This window comes from Leucoraja erinacea, chromosome 22, assembly GCF_028641065.1.
Source record: "Leucoraja erinacea ecotype New England chromosome 22, Leri_hhj_1, whole genome shotgun sequence".
NCBI classification, from domain to species: Eukaryota; Metazoa; Chordata; class Chondrichthyes; order Rajiformes; family Rajidae; genus Leucoraja; species Leucoraja erinaceus.
Window position 1 is genome coordinate 7,562,828 of NC_073398.1, and position 26,572 is coordinate 7,589,399.

Genomic DNA, 26,572 nt, shown 5'->3' on the forward strand with positions numbered 1-26,572 from the left:
AGGATGGATTAAGTTAGATTATATAAAGGAAGTTTCAAAAGAACTGTACAGTTAACAACATACAGTTGGAAGATATTATTGAGCACTGTGAACTGTAGACAGGGAACCCACCAGTAAAAGGTGCAAGGTTATCCAATACATTGATATGAAGTATGTCAAGCAAATGCTACATCTTACATTTATTTTTGCAAAGCACGAGTTCAGGCTAGTTTGATGGTACAACCCAACAGATGGTATTTTGGCAGATGTGAAGAATGAAATTCAGATTTGATTTCATAACTAATTCAATATGAAAAGGGCCCTGGAGTACATCGAAGCTTTGCGTTAAACATATTTAGTGTAGTATGTCTGATCTACATAACTGTTGTTTCACAGGCCAATGCAACGCACAGACAAATATAAATATCAATGGTCAAAAAGGGTTTTGATTGTTGACTGCACCAGGAATGGAACAATGGCATTCTGACGCTGCAGCATTACAGCCACATTGATGCAACAACACGTTGAATAAATATACAATAATCGATTATACATTAAATTATCAGTAACACTAGGTAACCAGACCACAAGAGCGCAACATGAACAAAGTTCACAGTCGGTCATTGCCAAGGTAGTGTTGTGGTTAGGTATGTGCAGGGTGGTTCAAGAGGTTGATGTGGACAGGAAGAAATTGTTCTTGAACCTGGAGGTCATGGCTCTGAGGCTTCCACATGGTGGAATCATAGAGTGACACAGGCCCTTCGGCCCAACATGTCCCAGCTACACTAGTCCCACTTGCCCACGTTTGGTCCACATCCCTCTAAACCCATCCTATCCACGCAGAAGCGAGATGAGAGTGTTGATGATAGAAACAAAGAACTGCAGATGCTGGTTAATACACTAAAGGACACAAAGTGCAGCGGGTCAGGCAGCATCTCTGGAGAATGCGAGAATGTCGAGACCCTTCTTCTGAAGAACACTCTGCAGATCATTCTGAAGAAGGGTCTTGACCCGAAACGTGACCTATCCATGTTGCCCAGAGATGCTGCCTGTCCAGCGTGTTGATAATATTGCTACCTTTTTGAGGGAACAATTCCTGTTCATTCCATTGATGGTGGGGAGGTCAGTACCCATGATGAACTAGGCAATGCCCACCATTTTCTGCAGTCTCCTTCGTTCATTCTTGGCCGTTCGATATACTGAACCAGGCCGTGATGCAACCGGTCAGTATGCTCTCGCTCATACACCTATAGAAGTTCAAAAGAGCATTTGGCAACATGCTAAATGTCCTCAATCGTCTGAGAAAGTGGAGGCATTGATGAGGTTTCTTTGTCATAATTGAATGGCAGAGTAGACTCAATGGGCTGAATGGCCTAATTCCGCTCCAATATCTTATGAACTGCATGAACAACCAACAATGAATTGACAAAATCCTCCAAATCTCTCCTCAGGAGTGGCACTCTGAGTTCAAGTGGCACAGTAGTGCAGCAGGTAGAGCTGCTGCCAGGTTTGATCCTGACATCAGATGCTGCCTGTGTGTGTGTGTGTGTGTGTGTGTGTGTGTGTGTGTGTGTGTGTGTGTGTGTGTGTGTGTGTGTGTGTGTGTGTGTGTGTGTGTGTGTGTGTGTGTGGTGTGTGTGTGTGTGTGTGTGTGTGTGTGTGTGTGTTGAGTTTGCACGTTATTCCTGTAACACGCGTAAGTTTTCTCCGGGTGTCATAGAGTCATACAGCATGGAAACAGACCCTTCAGCCCAACTTGGCCACACCGACCATTTACACTAGTCCCACCTGCCTGCGTTTGGCCCACACCCAAACCTGTCCCATCCACGTTTCAGTTGCTCCGGTTTGCTATCACGTCACAAAGACGTGCAAGTTTGTTGGTTTAATTGGCCCGCTGTAAATTCTCCCCGAGTGTGTCGGGAGTGGAGAGCGAGTTAAATAGAACTAGTGTGAACGGGTGAGTGATGGGCGGCGTGGACTCGGTGGGCCAGAGGGCCTGCTGTTTCCATGCTGCATCTCCAAACTAAACACCACTCCAGGCCAACCTCCCCAGCCGCACTCAATCAGCTCCAGGGGATCTGTCTTGACACCAGTCCCGTGGAACCCATAGCCACTCCAAACTCTGTCACAGCAAGAGATATTCAGGGCAGGGACGGCACTTCCTGAAAGTCATCAAAATTGCCCTGAAATTATGTAACATCCCAACTAATCGATTTTAATCACTGACCTCTGGCCATTCAGAAAATGGTGGAGGAACTCTAACTATCTAAGGACCAAGTCTCTCTGGAGCATCAGGGACTGAAGGGGGACTTGATACAAGTATATAGAATTATAAGAGGCATAGATAGGGTCCAGACAGAAGGGCAGGATAGTGGTGCAGCGGAAGGGTTGCTGCCTTACAGCGCCAGAGACCCGGGTTCATTCCTGACTCCGGGTGCTGTCTTTACGGAGTTTGTACGTCCTCCCCGTGACCGCGTGACTTTTCCCCCGGGAGATACGGTTTCCTCCAACGCTCCAAATACGTATAGGTTTGTAGGTTAATTTAGCTATGGTAAAAATTGTAACGTATCCCGAAGAGCCTGGCCTTGTGCTGCACTGTTCAACGTTCCCATGTCCCACCTCAAATATCCATGACAATAACGATAATAATCGAAGGTACACACAAAATGATGGAGTAGTTCAGCGGGATGGGCAGCATCGCTGGACAGAAGGGAATGGGTGATGTTTCGGGTCGAGGCCCTTTTTCAGACTGAGAGTCAGGGGGTGAAAACGAGGGATCAAAGGGGATGAAGTTCAAGAAAAAATGTAGAATGGATGAGGGGAAGGTTACACAAGGCATTCAATCAGTAAAATGTAACCAGGAGGATAGTGAAACTAGTCATAGAACTAGGATGGGGGAGGGAAAGACAGAGGGAAAGCAAGGGTTACTTGAAGTTAGAGGAATTAATGTTGATACCGCTGGGGTGTAAGCTGCCCAAGCGAAATATGAGCTGCTGTTCCTCCAATTCGCACTGGGCCTCACTCTAACAGCAGAGAAGGCCCAGGACAGAAAGGTCAGTGAGGGAATGGGAGGGGGAGGTAAAGTGTTTGGCAACCGGGTGAACATGTCGGCCTAGGAAGATAGAGCGGAGGTGTTCAGCAAAACGATCGCCGAGCCTGCACTTGGCCTCACCGTTATACAGGAGTCCACATCTGGAACAGCGGATACAGTAGATGAGGTTGGAGGAGGTGCAAGTGAACCTCTGCCTCACCTCACACCTTCCTACACATTAATAATCGAACCACAACATAATCCGAGCTACGTCCTTGTTTCGCAGCCACCACTTGTGGCTTCCATGTTGGTCCCGGTGTGGAAGTCATTGCCACAGTCGCCGGGGGAAGCCAAGTCAATGGGTGTTTTTAAGGCGGAGATTGATAGATTCTTGATCAGTACAGGTCTCAGGGTTTTTTTGAATCTTGGATCTTGGAAACTTTATTGTCATTCAGGCCATTCGGTCTGAACGAAATTTCGTTGCCTTGCAGTCATACATATAATAAAATAACAAAACACACAATAAACACAAATTTAACATCCACCACAGTGAGTTCACGAGACACCTCCTCACTGTGATGGAAGGCAAAAATCTTAAGTCTCTGTCTCTTCCCTCCTTGTTCTCCCTCTGCGCTGCGGCGATCCAGGCCTCCCCGTTGTGACCCCGCCAGGTGATGGTAAATAAGTCCCGCGGCTCAACCGTGCTCCGCGAACAGGCCGGTTCAAGCTCCGTGGCCCGGGGTGGTCGAAGCTGCCGCCCTCCAGTCCAGCGGACGAAGCTGCTGCCGCGGGAGCTCCGGAAAAACAGGTCACCAACCTGTGACCTGCGAGCTCCCGATGATGTCGTCTACTGGGCCCGCGGCCGAAGCTCCGAAGTCGGGTCGCCGCTGCCGGAACGCCGCCTCAGCCCCGAGTCGGGCCACCGCCGGAACGCCAGACCCCGCCACAGCCCCGAAGTCGGCCAGCCTCGCGCTGGTAAGTCCTGGCTGGCTCTGCCTCCGGAGCCTCGAGGTCGGTCGCAGTTGGAGGCCGCCAGCTCCGCCATTAGGCCTCAGCGCAGACGGAGACAGAGACGGGGGATACGACAAGAAACGTCGCATCCCCCCCGAAGGAAGAGACTAAAACACGTTTCTCCCACCCCCCCCACACACATACACAACCTAATAATTCAAATTAACAGGACAAGAAAACAACAAAAAAAAGAAAAAACAGACGGACTGCAGGCGAGCTGCAGATGCCAAGGCAGCGCCGCCACACCAATATGGGGAGAAGGCAGGAGATGGGGTTGACAGGTAGAGATAGATCAGCCATGATTGAATGGTAGACCACACTCGATGGGCCGAATGGCTTAGTTCTGCTCCTAGAACATGAACAATTACAGAGGCTGAGCGGAATCAAGTCAAGCTTGACCTCAAGGAGGACTGAGGTGCAAGAAAGGTGATTCAAGAAGGCAACTCACCACCATCTTCTCAGCAGCATATAGGGATGGACAATAATTGCTGGCTTTACCCGTGATGTCCAGATCCTGAGAAATGAATAGAAATAATGCCAATGTATTTAATTACTCGAATATAAACTCCACAGCTTCCGTGATCGGAGACAAACCGAAGTTCTCAGGTCGGTTGCTGGCCCTGATTTGTCGTGGTCTTTACTTGCTTCCCGTCCCCCAACCCCACCCCCCGCCCATGTAGGATCAGTCTGCAGAAGGGTCCCGACCCGAAACCTCACCTATCCGTTTTCTCCAGAAATGCTGCCTGACTCGCTGAGTTGCTCCAGCATTTTTTGTGTCTCTCTTTGGCATAAACCAGCATCTGCAGTTCCATTTTATGATATTTTCAGATATAATTATCCAGTCTGGGGCGTACGAGCCGTTAGACCAGACTTGGTCCGTGTGAGGCTTTCTATGGAGTGATTATTCTTCTTGGTTTTGCTGCCTGCAGATAAGAATCTACAGGAATGTTGCATTAAATTATTTGTTTTTGCACTGCCAAGCGTTCAGTCTATGCCTGTCTGCCTCCCATTTCATTACTGAGGCATTGCTTTCTGTGTAGCAATGAAACTAGCTTTAGGTTTACATTTTTTTAATTTATTATTGCACCTGTACCGAGGTACAGAGAAGAGCTTTGTTTTGCATGCTATCCGGACAAAATCAGATATACCGCACACAGATGCAATCAGTTCAAACTCAAGTACAATAGGTAGAGCAAAGGGGAAGATACAGAGTGCAGAATATAGTTCTCAGCATTGTAGCGCATCAGTTCCAGAGATAAAGTCCAATGTCCGCAATGTAGATGGTGGGTAGTCTGGTCTGTGTGATGGACTTGTGTCATCTTTGCTAGTGGTTCTTTTGCCTCAAAACCTGATGATGCTCTTCAAACATCGAACACTGAACGCAGCACAGTACAGCAGAGGAACAGGCCCTTCGGCACACAATGTCTGCCCCCAACAGGATGCCAAAGAAATCTCATCTCATCTGTCAGCATATATGATACACATAATCCATTCCTTGCATATATCTCCCATTGTTGAATTATTATTAGAATGTAGAACAGCACAGCACCGGAACAGGCCCTTTGACCCACAGGCCCATGCAGAACACTAATCTCCTCTGTCTGCATGTGATCCATATCCCTCCATTCCCTGCATATCCATCTCCCTATCCAAAAGCCTCTTAAATACCACTACAGTGTCTGTTTCAGGTCCAGACCATTCTTCAGACTGATTGCAGTAGAGGGGGAGAAAGCTGGGGGCGGGACAAGGCCTGGCAAGCGGTCGGTGGATACAGGTGAGGAGAGCTGCTTGGCAGATTGGTGGACGAAACTCGAGGTTAAAAAGAAATGTGAAGCCAGAGGAAGGGATATAGGTGGAGCAGAGTGGTGAGGGGGCGAGAGGGAAAAGGGGGTGAGATAGTGGGAAAAAGAGTGCGCACCTTTGTGGGGTACAGGAAAAAGAGAACGTGCAAACTCCACACACACAGACAGACAGTGCCCGAGGTCAGGATCGAACCCGGGTCTACGGAGCTGTGAGGCAGCAGCTCTACCCTTAGGGCCACTGTGCTACTGGTAACAGAACTTTGTTCCTTCAATGTTAGTGGATGGTGAGTTACACATAAGCAATAGCACACTTAAGGTCACACATAAGCAATAGCATTAGTTTGGGTAGCTCCACAGAAAGTTCCATCTTCCATGATGATCAAATGGTGGAGCAAACTCATCTGATGTCTGCAGAAATGACTTTTAGGACTTTATTGCTTGGAGCACAAAGGGGTGATCTTACAAAGGTGTATAAAATCATGAGCAGAATAATTGTTGGGGTGAATGCACAAAATCTTTGATGCCGAGAAGGGGAAGTCGAGAACCAGAGGTCAAATGTCTGAAGTGAGAGGGGAAAGATTAACTCGAAACTTGGGGGGTAACTTCATCACACAGAGGGTGGTGGGTGTATGGAACGAGTTACCAGAGGAGGTAGTTGATGCAGGTATAATAATAGCATTTGGACAGGTACATGGACATGAAAGGTTTCGAGGGATATATAGGGCCAAATACAGGCAGGTAGGATTAGCATAGTCGGCGTGGGCAAGTTGGGCTGAAAGGCTTGTTCCTCTGCGGTTTCACTCTGTGACCTATTTTCCATTCCATGCAATCTCAACCTCTGCGTAAAAACGTTGATCAGAAAAGCATAAGGTTCTAATTCCAATGAAGCCACAGGACTTGGTCAGGGAGAGCCTTGCTTCTGCACAGTTCCATGTTATTTTATTTATATCGCATTACCTAGCCAGGACCTGAAGAGAAAATGTGCAGAATGAGTCGGCTTCATCCAATATTTTGTCCCGAGCTTTCTCTTTCATATCGTGTTGCGTACAATTGACATTGGCTACGTGCCAGCAACCTTTAAAGCTAAGGGCGGCACAGTGGCGCAGCGGTAGAGTTACTGCTTTACGGTTTCAGAGACCCAGGTTCAATCCTGACTACGGGGGTGTGTGTGTGTGTGTGTGTGTGTGTGTGTGTGTATGTGTGTGCGTGTGTGTGCGTGTGTGTGTGTGTGTGTAGTTTGTACGTTCTCCCTGTGATTTGTGTGGGTTTTGTACGGATGCTGTGGTTAAAATAGGTCATAGTCATATAGCAGGGAAACAGGCCCATCAGCCCATCCACGCAGACTAAGGTGCCCCATCTATGCTAGTCCCACCTGCCTGGGTTTGGCCCATATCCCTCTGAACTTTTCCTGTCCACATACTCGTCCAAATGTCTTTTAAATCCTCCCACCACTGAGAGACGTGCAGGTTTGTAGGTTAATTGGCTTCTACAAATTGTCCCTGATGTGCTGGATAGAACTGGTGTACTGGTGATAGTTAGTCGGCGTGGACTCGGTGATCCGGTGGGCCGGTTTCCTCGCTGTACGTCTAAACTAAACCAAAACAAAATCAACTGCAAATTATAATTGACGGAACTTTGAATCTGGACACCAAATTAAACATTCCATGCGAGGGGAAAAAAAAAACAGAACCTCCCATTCTTGTATAATTTGACTTGGCTTCCTAATAATTCTGTTTATTTACTCATAAATGGAATGTCCTTGTGAAGTAACCATGCCTGGGCCCTTTATACTGGACGGTTCTTCATTCAAGAAATAAATAATTATTCCAGACAAGCAAAAAAATATCCGTCAAATTGTCCGACATCAGATTTTCTTTTTTTGTTATGCGGCAATAAGTAGAACCTTTAAGGTGCACATACTTACACGAACTCCGTCCCCACTGTAACTCAGACAGAAATAATCCAACACAGAGCATTATTCATTCTCAACGTCCAGTGTGTTAGTTTAATGAAGAGCTATCATCTTTAATCTGTGGTCGCACTAAACGGCAAGAAGCAATACTGAACGCAGCAGAAACTAATACGTTGTTAAGCCGTACAATTCTAAGGTTGCCAAATTGTGAAGATAGAACTAACTATGTTTTAGACGGTGTGAGACGGAACTGCAGATGCTGGTTTACACCAATGTTTTAACTGTGTTCACAATGTTTCAGCCTGCCACACTATGCTTAGTTGGTGAAAAAGGACGGCATTCACTTCAATTGGACTTGAATTCCTTACATACTGTAATTCCATCGGGCACCGTAAATCTATCGGGTATTGTATATATACGGGGCGGCACAGTAGAGCCACTGCCTCACAGCAACAGAGACCCACGCATGTACTTTCAACAATGCCCTCGAATTCCGTAGTGTTCTGGTCAAACACTTCTGCACCCTTCTGCAAAGTATTCTTGTGGACAGATCCATTGTTTCTCAATAACGACTCACTGGTATTGGGCTACAAGATCATGTCTGCATCTTATTCATGGCATTTCATTTATTATTTTCCAATGTAGGATGGGCAGAACTGAATAAAATACAGCCTAACCAATAATAGATACTTGCTTGACCACGGTATCCTAGATAATGGATTGATTGGTTGAAAGATACAGCCTCTTTTAAGGGGCCTTCTCTTCTATTGCTTCTTTCCACTTTCTCTCTTCCTTTTTTATTTTTTATATACACACTTCACGTTTTTCTACTCTCTACCATCTATTTTTCCACTTTTTCCTCTTTCTATTGTTTTCTTTTTCTTGTCCTGCTTACTTCCTTCTTATAACATAAAACTAGAGGTTGTACATAGAATGGATTACGGTATTACATAGTTGGCACCTAAAATTAGGTTTCCACTGTACTGTTTTGTGCTGTATTAACTTCTAATAAAATAAACAAAAAAAAAACAAAAAAAAAAAAAAAAAAAAAAAGAAAGATACAGCATGAAAACAGGCCCTTCGGCCCACGCCGATCATCGATCACACTAGTTCTACGTTATCCCGCTTCCGCGTCCACTCCCTACACACTAGGGGCAATTTACAGAGGTCCAATTAAGCTAAAAAACACCCGCACGTCTTTGTGATGTGGGAGGGAACCGGAGCACATGGAGGAGTTCATCTGTTGTTGGCCCTAATTTGTTCTGGCCTTTTCATGCCTCCAGTTTATTTCCCCCAACCTCCATCTCTACTTTCAGTCCGAAGAAGCGTTCCGACCCAAAATGCTACCTATTCTTTTTCTCCAGAGGCGATGCCTGACCCGCAGAGTTGTATATCCATCACCACACGGTTACAGGGAAAACATACAAAGGCTCTCTGGCACTGGGAGGCAGCAGCTCCACCTGCTGCATCTCCGCACCACCCTCCAGCGCAAATATGATTCTCAATATAACTTCAAGGTGCACTCCATACAGTAGAGAATTATTTCAATCACAACGCTCCTCCCAGTTTATTGTGAGCAACTGAATGACGTCTACTTGGATTGATGAAGAAATATTATCTCATTCCCACTTCTGAAGTCATGTGGAAATAATCAGGGAGCTCTTGTGGTATTATCGTAAAGAAAAATGCAGTGCTTGGGTCTGGTACAGTGGCCTTGCATTGTGTGGCATTCCTCACCCCATTGAGACTGATTCCTATTTATCATAGAATCATAAAATCATAATATCTGCAGCAAAAGAAAAGGGATATTCAGCTTCGAAAACACAGCAAGCTCTTCTAACGAAACATTCTTCAAGCCTATTGCTACATCACATCACAGCTTCAATAATTCTTCTTCCACTTGTGTAGCTGACAACCCAATGGTACAAACATTGAGTTCTCCAATTTCAAGTAAAACTCCCCCCCCCACCTCTGCTCACACTGGGAGTTGCACATATTTTAATTTAGCTTACGTTTGTTTAGTTCAGATACAGCCTGGAAACAGGCCCTTCAGCCCACAAAGGGCCAATTATCCCACACGCCTTTGGGATGTGGGAAGAAACCGGAGCACCCGGAGTGAACCCACGCAGTCACAGGTGGAACGTGCACACACCACACACACACACACAGACAACACCCGCGGTCAGGATCGAAATGGGTCCTAGACGCTGTGAGGCAGAGGCTCTACCAGCTAAACACTGTGTGCCACCATCCAGCACACACCAGATTCTCAGTATAACCCGGAGCACCCGGAGGAAATCCACACAGTCACAGGGAGAACGTGCAAACTCTGTAGAGACAGGTCAGCATCGAACCTGGGTCTCTGATACTGGGAGGCTGCAACTCTACCACTGCGCCACTGTGCCACTGCATCATCTCCCACCACACCTGTCACCATGCTCCTTTCCCCCTCCCCTCGCCCATCTCCTGGTTCCCCAACTTCCTTCCATCCCCTCTCTTTCTCTTTCCCCCCAATCCTCTTCCATCCCTCTCCCTCCCTCCGGCTTCACATTTCACACATATTCTCCTCTCCTTATCTGAAACCATTTTGTCTCCTTTTCACCCCCAGCCTTTGTCACTTACTCTACCCATCTGCCAATCAAACCCTCACCTCACCTATATCCACCAGGCGTGTTCCCGCCCCCAATTTTATTTTCCTGTTTTCTCCCCCCCCCACCCCCCCCAGGCTTCAATCAGTCTGAAGATGGGTCCCGACCCAAAATGTTGCCTGTCCACTCCCTGCTCAGATGCTGCCTGACCTGCTGAGTTCCTCCAGCACTTTGTGTTTGTGCTCAAAATTCCAAAATCTGCAGTTCCTTGTGTCTCTTAGCTACATCATTTACTGCCTTCAAGGCTAAGAAGGGCCTTGACCCAAAACATCACCTATCCGTGTTCTCCAGAGATGCTGCCTGACCCGTTGAGTTATTCCAGTACTTTGAGTCTTTTTGTGCATTTATATCAAATGCGTGTGCCTGGAAATTCTGTCACTGGGCTGCTGTTGACTTCACTGCACTGTGACTAATAATTCACGTTAGACCGAGTCAAATATGATTAACCATTTTGCTTGGTATTACATCAAACATTTGTCTGGTTACTCCAGAAATTGAGTCAATTTTAAGTATTAGCACACATCCATATAACCATATAACCATATAACAATTACAGCATGGTAACAGGCCATCTCGACCCTTCTAGTCCGTGCCGAACACGTATTCTCCCCTAGTCCCATATACCTGCGCTCAGACCATAACCCTCCATTCCTTTCTCGTCCATATAACTATCCAATTTATTTTTAAATGATAAAAACGAACCTGCCTCCAACACCTTCACTGGAAGCTCATTCCACACAGCCACCACTCTCTGAGTAAAGAAGTTCCCCCTCATGTTACCCCTAAACTTCTGTCCCTTAATTCTCAAGTCATGTCCCCTTGTTTGCATCTTCCCTCCTCTCAGTGGGAAAAGCTTATCCACGTCAACTCTGTCTATCCCTCTCATCATTTTAAAGACCTCTATCAAGTCCCCCCTTAATCTTCTGCGCTCCAAAGAATAAAGCCCTAACTTGTTCAACCTTTCTCTGTAACTTAGTTGCTGAAACCCAGGCAACATTCTAGTAAATCTCCTCTGTACTCTCTCTATTTGGTTGACATCCTTCCTATAATTAGGCGACCAAAATTGTACCCCATACTCCAGAATTGGCCTCACCAATGCCTTGTACAATTTTAACATTACATCAAAAATAAACCAACTCTTTTTGTACAACAAATCCTTTTGGAGCATTTACGTTTACTTTAAACCTTAGACATACAGCGTGGAAACAGGCCCTTCGGCCCACCAAGACCGTGGTGACCAGCGATCATCCTGTGCAATAACACACACACACACACTAGGGACTATTTTACAATTTACTGAAGCCAAGTAACCTGCAAAACTGTAGGTCTTTGGAGTGTGGGAGGGAACCGGAGCACCCGGAGAAAACTCACGTGGTCACCAGGAGAACGTACAGAGAAACATAGAAAATAGATGCAGGAGTAGGCCATTCGGCCCTTCGAGCCTGCACCGCTATTCAATATGATCATGGCTGATCATCCAACTCAGTATCCCGTACCTGCCTTCTCTCCATACTCCCTGATCCCCTTAGCCACAAGTGCCACATCTAACCCCCTTAAATATAGCCAATGAACTGGCCTCAACTACCTTCTGTGGCAGTGAATTCCACAGATTCACCATTCTCTGTGTGAAAAATGGTTTTCGCATCTCGGTCCTAAAAGATTTCCCCCTTATCCATAAACTGTGACCCCTTGTTCTGGACTTCCCCAACATCGGGAAGAATCTTCCTGCATCTAGCCTGTCCAACCCCTTATAGAAAATTACAAAATTCTTAAGATCCCCCCTCAATCTTCTAAATTCTAGCCGAGTCTATCCAGTCTTTCTTCATCTGAAAGTCCTGACATCCCAGGAATCAGTCTGGTGAACCTTCTCTGTACTCCCTCTATTGCAAGAATGTCTTTCCTCAGATTAGGAGACCAAAACTGTACGCAATACTCGAGTTGTGGTCTCACCAAGACCCGTACAACTGCAGTAGAACCTCCCTGCTCCTATACTCAAATCCTTTTGTTATGAATGCTAACATACCATTCGCTTTCTTCACTGCCTGCTGCACCTGCATGCCTATTTTCAATGACTGGTGTACCATGACACCCAGGTCTTGTTGCCTTTCCCCTTTTCCTAATCTGTACTGAGTACAAACTCAATACAGACAGCACCTGTGGTCAGGATCGAACCTGGGTCTCTTGCGCTGTCAGACAGCAAGCCTACCATTGCCACTCTGCTGACCCATTATGGGGGAAAATGTTGGCTGTGTTGCCCCAGGAGAAACCATCATACAACATAGAACATAGAACAGCACAGCATAGGAACTCCAAGTCTGTGCCGAACATGATGCCAAGTTAAACAAATCTCCTCCACCTGCGCATGATCCCTATCCCTCTTTTCCTGCGCCTATCTAAAAGACTCTTAAACATGACTATCATTCTGCTCCTATCACTTATGACCTTTTGAAAGGAATATCAGGTAGGAGTCTGGGCTGTGTGACAGCAGAAGAATCCCAGGCAGGAAACCGCGAGCTGGGCTTGCCATCCATTTACTGGAGAAATGCCTCAGACTCCGTATTGGAGCAGACCTTGCCGACTGCATCACGTTCTCCAGCGCGCGATATCCCGTCCAAAACACCAACACCTTGGCCATGCCCGAGACGGCTGCCTGCCCCCTTTTCCGGGGGTTACGACCATGCCCCAGTGTTGCAGGAGGGGGACTACGCGCTGTCCACCGGCGCTCCAGGGGATTTCCGGGACCTCTGGGCACCGCGGTGGTGTGAAATGTATCCTAAATAAGGATGGTGATATAGTTTTATCATGCTATATTTAGTATTGAAAAATCTTTGTTTGACTCGTATTGTGGTGGTGGGTTTTGTTTTGATTTATTTTGTACTGTACATAGTATTGTAATTAATCGCATCATTTTTTTGTTAAAACACACACACACACGCACACGCACGCGCACACACACACACACACACACACACACACACACACACGACACCTTGGCCATGGCCAACTGAATAAAGGGACCGGAGCAATTGCCAATAAAGTAGACACATGTCTGCAAACATTTGCAATCGTCCCGCCGCTAGCGAGCAAAGTTCAATTCAGTACAAAATCCCAGGATTTAGAGAGACAGCATGGAAACAGGCCCTTCGGCCCACCAGGTTCATGCCAACCATTAATCGCCCGTTCACACTACTTGTATGTCAGCCCACCTTCTCACCCACTCCCGACACACTAGGGGCAACTTACAGAGGCCAATTAACCTACAAACCCGCACGACTTTGGGATGTGGGAGGAAACCGGTTTGAATGGTGAATGGTGGAGTATACGTGATGGGCCAAATGGCCTAATTCTGCTCCTATCACTATTGACCTTATGAATAGTGTCATACTCAGTTGTATTCACACCTATCATGAAACATACATCTGTACCACTCGCGTGGCCCTCTGTGGTGATGTGGCCAGAGTTTGTGCTGTGTGTTCTCAAGTAGAGAGAGTCAGCTGCTGCCTCACAATGCCAGGGATCCAGGTTCAATCCTGCTGTCCGTGTGGAGTTTGCACATTCCCCCTGTGACCACATGGGTTTTCCTCCAGGTGCTCCGGTTTCCCCCAACACCCCGAAGACGTGTGGGTTTGTAGGTTAACAGTCCCTCTGTAAACTGCCCCGAGTGTGCAGGGAGTGGATGCGATCGTGGGATAACATAGAACTAGTGTGAACGGGAGATCGATGGTCAGCCTAGACCAGGTTGGGCCTCTTTAAAACTAAAATCGGAAACTGGATTGAAGGATATTTCATTGATTGTTAGAAAGGTACAGCATGGAAACAGGCTCTTCGGCCCACTGTCCACACTGACTAACGATCACCCGTTCTCACTGGTTCCATGTGCAGGAAGGAACTGCAGATGCTGGTTTAAACCAAAGATAGACACAAAAAGCTGGAGTAACTCAGTGGGACAGGCAGCATTTCTGGAGAGTAGGAATGGATGATGTTTTGGGTCAAAACCCTCCTCCAGAGCTTCTTCAGACTTCAAAGACCCAAAACGTCACCCATTCCTTCTCTCGAGAGATGTTGCCTGTCCCGCTGAGTTACTCCAGCTTTTTGTGTCTCACTAGTTCCATGTTATCCCACTTCCTCATCCACTCCCCACACACTGGGGGCAATTTACAGAGGGTCAATGAACCTACAAACCCATACGTCTGTGGGGATGTGTGAGGAAACCGGAGCACCCAGGCAGGTGGGACTAGTGTAGCTGGGACATGTTGGCCGGTGTGGGCAAGTTGGGCTGAAGGGCCTCTTTCCACACTGTATCACTCAATGACCCGGATGAAACGCACGCGGTCGCAGGGAGAACGTGCAAACTCCACACGGACCGTTCCCGTGCTGAAACGCAGGAGAACAGAGGGAGTCTCTAATGGAATACGGATAGGTTATTTAAGTGGGCAAACCTTCACAGATGGAGTCTAACATGGAGGTCCAAGGCATTAACCGCATTTGCAGGAAAAATTAAAAAAAGTATTGGTTGATAAGAGACGAAAACGATGGTGAATCTGAGAGATTTGATGTATTTGATGTAAAAAAAAACTTAGAGACTGGACGAACTGCAGGTGCTGGAATCAAAACACAAAATGCTGGATGAACGCAGCAGGTCAGGCAGCATCTGTGGAAGCAATGGACAGATAATATCTTAGCTCGGGACCTTTCTTCAGATTGTAGTAGGGGGACAAAAGCTGGAAATGAGAGGTGGGAGCAGGGCAAAGCCTGACGAGTGATAGGTGGGTACAAGTGAGGGACGGGGGCAGAAGGGTTGTTCGGAAGATGGGTGGAGCAAGTGACAAAGGCTGTGGGTGCAAAGGAGACAAAACGGTGTCAGATAAGGAGGGGAGAGGAATTAAAAGCAAAATAACCTTAGCAAACAGGTATGGTAAGTGATGAAGTGGGCGAATGGAATATTGGCCTTAATTACAAAAGTTGGACAGAGCGTTGCCACAGCAGTATTAGTGAGAGTACACCTGTGTATCTTTGATCTCCATATTTAACGTGCATTGGAAGCAGTACAGAGAAATTTTATCAGGTGGATTCCTGAGATGAAGGCTTGTTTCATACGGTAAGATTAAGATCAGTGCTTTTTATGCAATGGATCATGCTGGAATTGTGTACCTGTAACTAGGGTTTAAGAATTTTCCATGTCACACAACGATTACTAAAGTTGTAAAAAATAAAATGTAGTAATTAAGTTAGGCAGTCAGGACCTTAAACAGCTTAACAGATACATAAGGAACTGCATATGCTGAAATCTTGAGCAAAACATATACTGTAGAAGGTGTTTAGCGTGTTGAAAGGAACTGCATGTACTTGTTTATACCGAAGATAGACACAGTGCTGGAGTAACTTAGCGGGTCAGGCAGCGTCCATGGAGAAAAAGGATGGGTGACGTTTTGGGTCAGAACCCGTCTCCAAGTTTCCTGATGAAGGGTTTCCACCCGGCATGTCACCCATCCTCTTTCTCCAGGGATTCTGCCTGACCCGCTGAGTTACTCCAGCACTCTGAGTCTATCGACAAGGTGTTGCCATCTGTAAGCTGTTGGCATTTGGATGATACCTTCAAGAAAACCTTCAATTTCCCTTTCTAGTGAGTGCAAGGATTCTTGAAGTACAACTTTAGAAACAGTGCCCAGAATTATCCCTCAGCTGATGTCTTATTAACTAACGAAAAAACAAATTGCTGGCGGAATCTGTGGAGGGAACAGGCAATGTTTTGGGTCGAGACCCATCTTCAGACCGATGGAGTAAAGGGGAGCAAGCTGGAAAAGAGAGCTGTGGGCGGGACTATTGCTGGCAGGCTTTTTCAGCTTTCTGTGAGGCCACACTTGGAATATTGTGTTCAATTTTGGTCATCTTGCTGTAGGAAATATGATAATGAAGCTGGAAATATTGCAGGGAAGATGTACAAGGATGTCGCCAAGATTCGAGAGCCTGAACTACAGGGAGAGGTTGGGCAGACTAGGAATTTATTTCTTGGAGCGCAGGAGACTGAGGCGTTTTTTTTTTTTTTTAGAGAGGTGTACAAAATCATGAGGGGAACAGATAGGGTGAATACACAGTGACCTTTTCTCTGTGTGCAGGAATCAAGAACCAGAGGGCACAGGTTTAAGACGAGAGGGGAAGATTTAATAGGAAACTGAGGGGCAGCTTTGTATCATGGTACATGCCACAATAATAAAGTTAAAGCTAACCTACTGGCACAAAAATAAGCATCTGTATTAGTTCCAATGTGAGGTGTAATTAATTTACAAGGGGCACATATTAGGTCGGCCTAAATCTACTTATATTTGATTTGTTTCCTGCCTGACTTGCTCTTCCATTCTCTGGAATAAGTAAAAAACATTTGCATTTGCTCAGTGTCTTTCACAAGCTCAATATTCATTAAATCAATGAAGTGTAAGTACTAATGTAGCCATTAGTTCAGTTTAGTTGGGTTTAGAGATTAGTATTATTAGTATTAGAGATAATGCGTGGAAATAGGCCTTCAGCCCACGAAGACCAATGTCCCCCGCCCACCAACACTATCCTACACGCACACGAGATACAATTTACAATGTTATCGAAGCCAATTAACCTACATTACTGTACACCCGTGGCTGCAGGCAGGATAGTGCAAGTGTGCGGGGGTCGTTGGTCAGCGCGGACTCGGTGGGCCGATGGGCCTGTTTCCACGCTGCATCGCTAAACTAAGCTAAACTAAAAACACTTTCCCCAGCCTTTATAACTTTGGTTTATTTTTTCAGGAACACATCACTGTGAAATCTAGAACAATGGCTGTACAGGTTTTATTGTGTCAGGAAAACAGAGGGCATAGGTTTATGGTGAGAGGGGAAAGGTCCAATAGGAACATGAGAGGCCACATTTTTACACAGAGGATAGTGGATGTATGGAATGAGCTGCCAGAGGAGGTAGGTGAAGCGACTACAATAACAACATTTAAAAGACACTTGGACAAGTACGTGGATAGGATAGGTTTGGAAGGATATGGGTCAAATGCAGGCAGGTGGGACTGGTGTAGATTGGGCATGTTGGCCGGCGTGGGCAAGTTGGCCCAAAGGGCCTGTTTCCACACTGTATGACTATGAGATAAAACTTTTATCCCTGAAGAGCATGAGTAAAGCAGATAGTTTTCACAATAAATGAAGATTCCCACTGACTAGCTTTCCAACTTCCATTCTTGATTATTCACCAATTTAACTCCACAGCTGTCCCTGGAGGGATTTGAACTTCAGACTCAGAAGGTTGGCCCACATTATTGCATTAATAGCCTGGTATTAATGTGTGTCACCATTTGTGTTTTATAACATGGTAACAGGCCCTTCAGCCCAACTTGCCCATTGCCACCATGCTGTCCCATCTAAGCTGGTCCCAATTGTCTGCAAATTGCCCATATCCCACTTAACCTTTCCTATTTGTGTACCTGTCAAAATGTCTTTTCAACTGTTATACACCAGCATCAACTACCTACTCTGGCAGCTCGTTCCATATTACCCACCACCATCTGAGTGAAAAAGTTACCCCTCAGCTTCAAATTAAATCTTGGCCCTCTCACTTTAACCTATGTCCTCTGGTTCTTGATTTCCCCTACATTGGATAAAGGACTCTCTGCATTCCCTCTATCCATTCCTCTAATGACTCTACTTTTCATCAAGATCCGCCAAGGCCTACAGAATCTCCCTGTTGCTAACCCATTTTAACTCCCTTCCCCATTCCCACACTGACCCTTCTGTCCTGGGCCTCCTCCATTGCCAGAGTGAGGCCACCCGCAAACTGGGGGAACAGCACCTCTTGTTCCACCTGGGTAGCTGACAACCCAGTGGTATGAATGTTGAATTCTCCAATTTTAGGTAACTTACACACACATTCCCCTCTCCACTTCCTCCATTTAAAGTCAGTTAACCAATTCCGCAGTTCCCTCTTGCCATCATGACGTCCCATGCCAACAATCGTTCTATCTGGGAACCTTCCTACTGATATCGTCTGTTGCCTCCCCTGATTTGGCCCGGTTTATTCTTGTTTCCAGTCCCCCCTTACAATCAGTCTGAAGAAGGGTCCCGACCTGAAACATGTTCTCCAGAGTTGCTGCCTGACCCGCTAAGTTACTCCAGCACTTTGATATAAACCAGCATCTGCAGTTCCTTTTTACCACTTTTCATCCACTTTGGTTGCAAAAGTTGTTTTTTTTCCCTCTCTTTATTTTATTTTGGAGACCCAGGGTGTTTAGACCCCAAAGATGGTCAAGTCTTTGCCACGGACCTCAGGGGAGCAGGAGTCCAAACTAAACACTTGTTCTTGCCATGATTATTGCTTCAGTCGATGGCTTCTGAGCAACATGTGAAAACTGAGGGAAAAATAGAACTTAACGCTACGATACACAAGAGTGTTTCATGAATAGCTCCCTTCACAACTCAATTTCAGTGGAATCCTTTCTTTGCCTTGTGGTGTCAGACTAAAAAGTACAAAATGTGCCAGGTTTATCTGGAATGTATTTCCCGGGAGTGTGAATGGTCACTCTTTAATTTACATTAATGGCTGGGTTTATATGTAATGTTATATTTCTCTTTACCCAGAGGCAGCTGAGGAATGGACAATAGAACCTATTGCTTCCCAGGTGTATTTAAAGCCTAGATATGGTTCAGGAATATAGCAGTTACGTTAGTCCCCATTTGGGGTATTGTGTACAGTTCTGGTCGCCCCATTTCAGGAAGGATGTGGAGGCTCAGTACTAAGTTCAGAGGAGGTTTATGAGAAGAAGAGTCCCGACCCAAAACGTCATCTATTCATTTTCTCCAGAGATGCTGCCTGGCCCGCTGAGTATTTTGTGCCTACTTCCTTAGGTAGCTTGTTCAACATACCCACTGCCCTCTGAGTGAAAAAGCTGCCCCTCAGATTCTTATTAAATCTTGCCCTCGCACCTTAAACCAATGAGTTGAGTTAACGCTGAGTTACCCCAGCACTTTGTGTCTATCTTTCGTCTAAACCAGCATCCTCAGTTCCTTCTTATGACCAGAATGCCATCTGGATTAGAGGGCATTAGACACAGAGAGAGAGATTGGACTAACTAGGAGAAACACAAAATGCTGGAGTGATTCAGGGGATCAGGCAGCATCTCTGGAGAACATGGATAGGTGAGACCCTTCCTCATATATGGATCGTATTCTCTGGAATGCCAGCCAGGGACTGTGGGGATAGCTGAAAAGAGGCATATAAAATTTGGAGAGGTGTAGATAGGGTAGACAGTGTATATAGGGTAGACAGTCAGAACCTTTGTCCCAGAATGGAAATGTCAAATAATGGAGGGCATAGCTTTAAGGTGAGAGGGACAATGTTCAAGGGCGATGTGTGGGACAAGAGTTTTACGAGGAAAGGTTGGGCAGACTGGGATTATTTTCAATGGAAAGCTGGAGTTTGGGAGGAGACTTCATGGAAATATATAAAATTGTGAGGGGCGTAGATAGGGTAGACAATCAGAACCTTTTTTCCCAGGGTGGAAATATCAAATACTAGGATGAAATGCTTGAAGGAGAGAGGGTCAAAGTTTAAAGGAGATTAGCACGCAAGTTCTTTTTTGCACGGAGGGTGTTTAATGCCTGGAACGCACGTACATTAGTGGCGTGCTAAAGACTTTTGGATAAACACATGGATCTGCAGGAAATAGAGGGGTATGGATTTGGATTAGTGTATAGATACAGCATGGAAACTGGCACTTCGGCACTCCGAGTCCACCTCAACCATCGATCACCCCTACACAAGTTCTATTTTTATCCCAGTTTTTCATCCTATACACTAGAGATAACTTACAGAACCAATTGACCGATGAACCTGTACGTTTTTGGAGTGTGGGAGGAAACTTACAGAGCCAATTGACTGAGAACACCTGGGGAAAACTCCACTTGGGAATGGGGGGGGGGGGGGGGGGGGAATGTACAAACTCCGTAAAGGTCAGGATCGAACCCAGGTCTCTGATGCCATGAGACTGCAACTCTACTGCTGCACCACTGTTCCTCCCATGCTATGCCACTGCACGATATGCAGTTAGATAAATGATGGTTTTGGCATCATGTTTGGCACAGACATAGTGGGCTGAAGGGCCTGATCCTGTGCTGTACTTTCCTGGGTTCTATAAGCAGGCAGGTAACAGTGTGGCTTGGCACATACGTTATGGGCCAAAGGGTGTGTCTCTGTACAGACAGCACCAGTAGCCAGGATCGAACCCGGGTCTCTGGCGCTGTAGGGCAGCAACTCTATGGTTGTGCCATCGTGCAGCCCTGGAGTGTGCAAAAACCTGACTCCCGCTAATCCCCTTTAAACTTTGACCCTCTCACCTTAAAGCTATGCCCTCTAGTATGTGACATTTCCAGTAAAGGGCCTTCACTATTCTATGTTCGATTAGCAACAGTGACGCAAAGCAGCTAATAATGTTTTAGTATGTCTTAGTAAGTTCACACAAAGGGTGGTGGGTGTGTGGAACGAGCTGCCGGAGGAAGTAGTTGAAGCAGGTACTATCATAACATTTAAGAAACATTTGCACAGGTACATGGATAGGACAGGTTTTGAGGGATATGGACCACACAGGTAGGTGGGACATGTTGGGCGGTGCGGGCAAGTTTGGCCGAAGGGCCTGTTTCCACGTTGTATGACTATGACTCTAATAATATTTTAGTATGTATTTGGTGCAAGGAATCCGGTTTCCTGGGGTCTAGGGTTATACAGTTTTTAGCGCCAAACACCCCTCAGGAGCCATGGCAATCCTGGCACTGGTTATCCTGCCCAGCAGATGTTGGTAGCGACTGAGAGAAACCATATCCTACTGTGCCCTTGCACAGTGCCGGCACTGCTTTGTGACTCAAATACACACCATATTCTCTGATCGTTCAATCATAATTGTTGCCTTTGACGACTTTTATCAACGTTTCCAGTTGCACCACCATTTGTGTTTTACAAGCATGGAATCAGACTGCACGGAAACAGGCCCTTCGCCCCAACATGTCCATGCCAGCCAAGGTGCTGCTTCCAAACCAGTCCCATATTGGTTTTCAATCGTTGCCGTACCTGCCTCCCCTGGCAGCACGTTTCATATACACACCACCCATTGAGCAAACAAGTTGCCACTCAGGTTCCTATTCATTCCCCTTGCACCTTAAATCTCTGTTCCCTGGTTCCTGATTCCCCTACTATGGAGAATCAAGAACACAGAACAGTTCTGGAGTCATACAACACCGAGCAGGCCCTTCAGCCCAACGCATCCACTCCATCCAAGATACCCCACCTAAGCTCATCCCATTTGCCCGAATTTGGCCCATATCCTTCTAAACCTTTCCTATCCATGTGCTTGTCCAGGTGATGTTATAGAACCTGCCCAAACTCCCTTCCTAACGAAAAGGAACTGCAGAGGCTGGTTTATGCCAAAGATAGACACAAAGTGCTGGAATAACCAAGCGGGTCAGGCAGCATCTCTAGAGAAAATAGATTGGCGACGATTCGGGACTGAAGAAGTGTCTTGACTGAAAACGTCACCTATTCATTTTCTAACCCACACTAACAATTTTACAACTTAAGGGCCTGTCCCACTTACGCGACCTTTACAGGGGACTCCGGCACCCGTCACAGGCTGAATGGTCGTGAGAGGTCTCCTATAGTCGTAAGAGGTCACCCGTGACATGTTGCCAGGGGTCACCTGTATGGTCGTGCGAGGCCTCCATATGAGCCGTAGCGTCTTTCTGGTCGTCGCTGAATTTTCAACATGTTGAAAATTTCGGCGACCTATCATGTGTGCCGGCAGTCACCTGTAAAGGTCGCGCAAGTGGGACAGGCCCTTTACTCTACTGAACGTTTTTCCTTCCATTATTTATTATGTAAAAGAATATGTGTGTTATGATTGTGTTTATAATTTGTTTGGTTGTTTTGTTGTTTGTCTTTTGCACAAAAGTCCGCGAGCATTGCCACTTTCATTTCACTGCACATCTCGTATGTGTATATGACAAATAAACTTGACTTGACTTGACTTGACTTGACTTGACTTACTCTAACCTTCAAACCCTGCACGTCTTTGGAGTGTGGAAGGAAACCAAAGTACCTGAAGAAAACCCACCTGGTCACAGGGAGAACGAACGCACTGCGTACAGATGGCACCCGTAGTCAGGATCGAACCAGGGTCTCTGGCACTGCAAGGCAGCGCGTTCCAAGCATGCATTAATCTCTTGTGTAAAAAAGAACATGCCCCGCACATTCCTTTAAACTTTGCCTCTCTCACCTTAAAGCTGTGGCCTCTTGTCTTTGATATTTCCGGTCTGGGGAAAAAAAGTTCTGATAGTCTAACTACCTATCTATGCCTCTCATCATTTTACATACTTCTATTAGTTCTCCCTGCAACCTCTGGTGTTCCAGAGAAAACAATCCATGTCTGTCCAACCTCTCCCTGTAGCTCGGTTAACTTCCCCCTCATCCAGGCAATGTTCCAGTAAACATTATTAAAAAATTGGATAAGTCCCTCCATCAAATTGACTTTGACAGTTCACATTCTAATCACACCGATCAAAATGTTTAACGACGACAAAGCCCAGTTCAATTTAAAGATACTGCGTAGAAGCAGGCCCTTCGGCCCACCGAAGCCGCGCCGACCAACGATCACCCCCCTACACCAGCTCTTTCCTACACACTAGGGACAATTTACAGAAGGCAATGAACCTACAAACCCGCACGTCTTTGGAGCGTGGGGAGGAAACCGGAACACCCGGAGAAAACCCACGTGGTCACAGCGAGAACGTGCAAACTCCACACACACACAGACAGCACCCATAGTCAGGGTCGAACCCGGGTCTCTGGTGCTGTAAGGCAGCAACTCTATCGCTGCTGCACCGTGCCGCCCCGAAGCAGTGGAGGAAAGAATGGTATCAATTATAAGGGATGAATTGGCAGTGGAGAGCTGAATTTGACTTGGGGCTCAAACATCTGCTGGCAGATTCCTCAACGGTTCCCCATGTAAGGGCCACTTGGAGAGTTGGGAAGGCTGATCTCGGAGTCCATCTGGCCGACCTTCCCACAGAGGTGCAAAGTTTCACGCTAGCCGCAACCTCGAAGTGGGAAAAGTGGCGAAATCTGCCAATCAGATGTCCTGGCTGCAAGTCAAACACAGATCCCCTCTGGCAATCTAATCCTGAATAATTTACTCCATTCTTTCCGTTCCTTTCTTGCAGTTGGTAAGAACTTTGCTCTTTGTGTAAGTGAGGTGTTATGACATTTAAATCATCCCGCCGTTATTACATAATTTTCAGTCATAGTTATTCAGCATAAAAAAAGCACAGGCCCTTGGGCCTACTGAACCTGCAAACCATTAAGCACCTATTTACACTAATCACATGCTAATCCTGTTTTATTTTTTTTCCACAACCCTTTTAACTCCCCTAGAAACAACCGCTTGGCCACACAGTTGGGCCAATTCATATTTTCAGTGTAGAGAGTTACAGCATGGAAACAGGCCCTCCACGCCGACCATCGATCACCCGTTCACACTAGTTCCTTGTTATCCCACTTTCTCATCCACTCCCTCCACACCAGGAGAGATGTACAGGGGGCCATTTAACCTACAAACCCGCACATCTTTGGGATGTGGGAGGAAACCGGAGGAAACCCACGTGGTCACAGGGAGAACGTGCAAACTCCACACAGACAGTGGCCGAGGGCAGGATCGAACCATGGTCTCTTGCTCCATGAGACAACAGCTGTGCCGCTCAGCCGCCCCATAATGGCCGATAAGCCTAGCAACCATCGCATCTTGTGCATATGGGTGTAAACCGGAGCAGCCAAAAGAAATTCTGGATGTTATAGGGAGAACGTGCAAACCACGCAGCCAGCAGCAGAGACGGCGATTACACAAAGATTTGTGAAGTTGTGAGTTAGTTCTATTGACTGTACCAGTAGACCGAATGCACGGGAGGACTAACATAGAAACATAGAAAATAGGTAAAGGAGTAGGCCATTCGGCCCTTCGAGCCTACACTGCCATTCAATATGATCATGGCTGATCATCCAACTCAGTATCCCATACCTGCCTTCTCTCCATACCCCCTGAACCCTTTAGCCACAAGGGCCACATCTAACTCCCTCTTAAATATAGCTAATGAACTGGCCTCAACTACCTTCTGTGGCAGAGAATTGCACAGATTCACCACTCTCTGTGTAAAAAATGATTTCCTCATCTCGGTTCTAAAAGACTTCCCTCTTATCCTTAAACTGTGACCCGTTGTTCTGGACTTCCCCAACATCGGGAATAATCTCCCTGCATCTAGCCTGTCCAACCCCTTAAGAATTTTGTAAGTTTCTATAAGATCCCCCCTCAATCTTCTAAATTCTAGCGAGTACAAGCCGAGTCTATCCTGTCTTTCTTCATATGAAAGTCCTGACATCCCAGGAATCAGTCTGGTGAACCTTCTCTGTACACCCTCTATGACAAGAATGTCTTTCCTCAGATTAGGAGACCAAAACTGTACCCAATACTCCAGGTGTGGTCTCACCAAGACCCTGTACAACTGCAGTAGAACCTCCCTGCTCCTATACGCAAATCCTTTTGCTATGAATGCTAACATACCATTCGCTATTCGCAAAGGACTAGACCTTGGACTCTAGAAATGACGCCAAAACATGGTGGTGATGCATGTGCAAATATGCAAAAAATTGAGAATTTACATCTTTGTACCAGAAGGTTTTTAAATTATTGTGATTAATGGATTTGAGAGATGGGACAAATGCAAACTCCATCATAACACTAAATAAAAAGCAATGTTTACAGTGGGTAAAAGTGACCATTCATAGGTCATGGGAAGTATGAACAATCATCTAATATTCAGAAGCTGTGTGCCAAGTATGTTCAAAACATTCACTTCCAGTTTCCATTGCTGTGCTTCACAATATTTTTTAATACTACATTGACGAACCGGATTTTCGGCACGGTGGCGCAGTGGTAGCGTTGCTGCCTTAGAGTTGCCGTCTGTACAGAGTTTGTACGTTCTCCCCATGACAACCCGGGTTTCCTCCGGGTGCTCTGGTTTCCTACCACACTCCAAAAGCGTGCAGGTCTGCTGGTTAAATGGCTTCGGTAAGAATTGTAAATTGTCCCTAGTATAAAGGATAGTGTTAGTGTAGGAGGGTCTTGATGGGCCAAATTGCCCACTTCCGCACTGTATCTCTAAACTAAACTAGATTTCTGTAATGTACTTGCATCCTATTAACATTCTTCTTTTTTTTAAAGTTCAGCCATATTTCTTCCATACTTCCAATTATTGGCAAGATAGAATGGAAGATTAATAGTTAATAAATATGGTTGAACTTTTTAAAAATAGAATATTAATGTACATTAAGGTTGAGGTTGTTCGGTATGTTAGATGAATCTTGAACCTCGACAGGATACAGTGGAGAGTATATTGACTGGTTGCATCACGGCCTGGTTCGGCAACTCGAACGCCCAAGAACGAAGGAGATTACAAAAAGTGGTGGTCACTGCCCAGTCCATCACGGGGCCTGAACTCCCCACCTCGAAGGGATCCACAGGAGTCGCTGCCTCAAAAAGGCAGCCAGCATCATCAGAGGCCCACACCACCCTGGCCAAGCTTTCATTTCTCTCCTGCCATCGGGAAGAAGGTACTGGAGTCTGAAATCCGTGACCACCAGGTTCAAGGACAGCTTCTTCCCAACAACTATCAGGCTCATGAACACCACATACAACAGCTAACTACAAACTATGGACAACCTGGGTGGCACAAGGGAGTCTGGGCTTTTGCTTTGCACTAATGTTGTGCTTTATTAATTTTATTGAACTTTCCTTTGTCCATTGTGTTTTCTATGAATACTGTGTTTGCAGATCTGTTATGGTGCTGCAATTAAGAATTTCATTGTTCCATTTTCAGTACACGTGTCAATTAGATGCTCAACTCCCTTAATTAATGTAATTCAGACACCACTGGCAAAATCACACTGCAGTAAACCTTTGTTATAAGGGACGTATGGAGGGAGAGAATGGTGTCCATTATTGCCATTTGTCTGCTATAACAGAGTAAGGGTATGATCATTGATTAAGTAGTAGAAACAAGGAACTGCAGATGCTGGTTAACAGACAAACAAACACAAAGTGCTGGAGTAACTCAGCGGGTCAGGCAGC

The 26,572-nt window shown here is 46.1% G+C and overlaps 1 protein-coding gene across 3 annotated transcripts in view; it reads right to left on the bottom strand.

Moving 5' to 3' along the window:
* The window catches only part of pde3a (phosphodiesterase 3A, cGMP-inhibited), a 328,346-nt gene that overhangs the window by 140,886 nt on the left and 160,888 nt on the right, over positions 1–26,572 (bottom strand). For 2 of the 3 annotated variants that reach the window (XM_055652875.1, XM_055652877.1), the window contains exon 3: positions 4,470–4,535. The exons of the other annotated variant lie outside the window; for it this stretch is intronic. In XM_055652875.1, the coding sequence (XP_055508850.1) occupies positions 4,470–4,535 (66 nt within the window). The remainder of the gene's footprint in view (positions 1–4,469; positions 4,536–26,572) is intronic. 3 annotated transcript variants of the gene reach the window in all.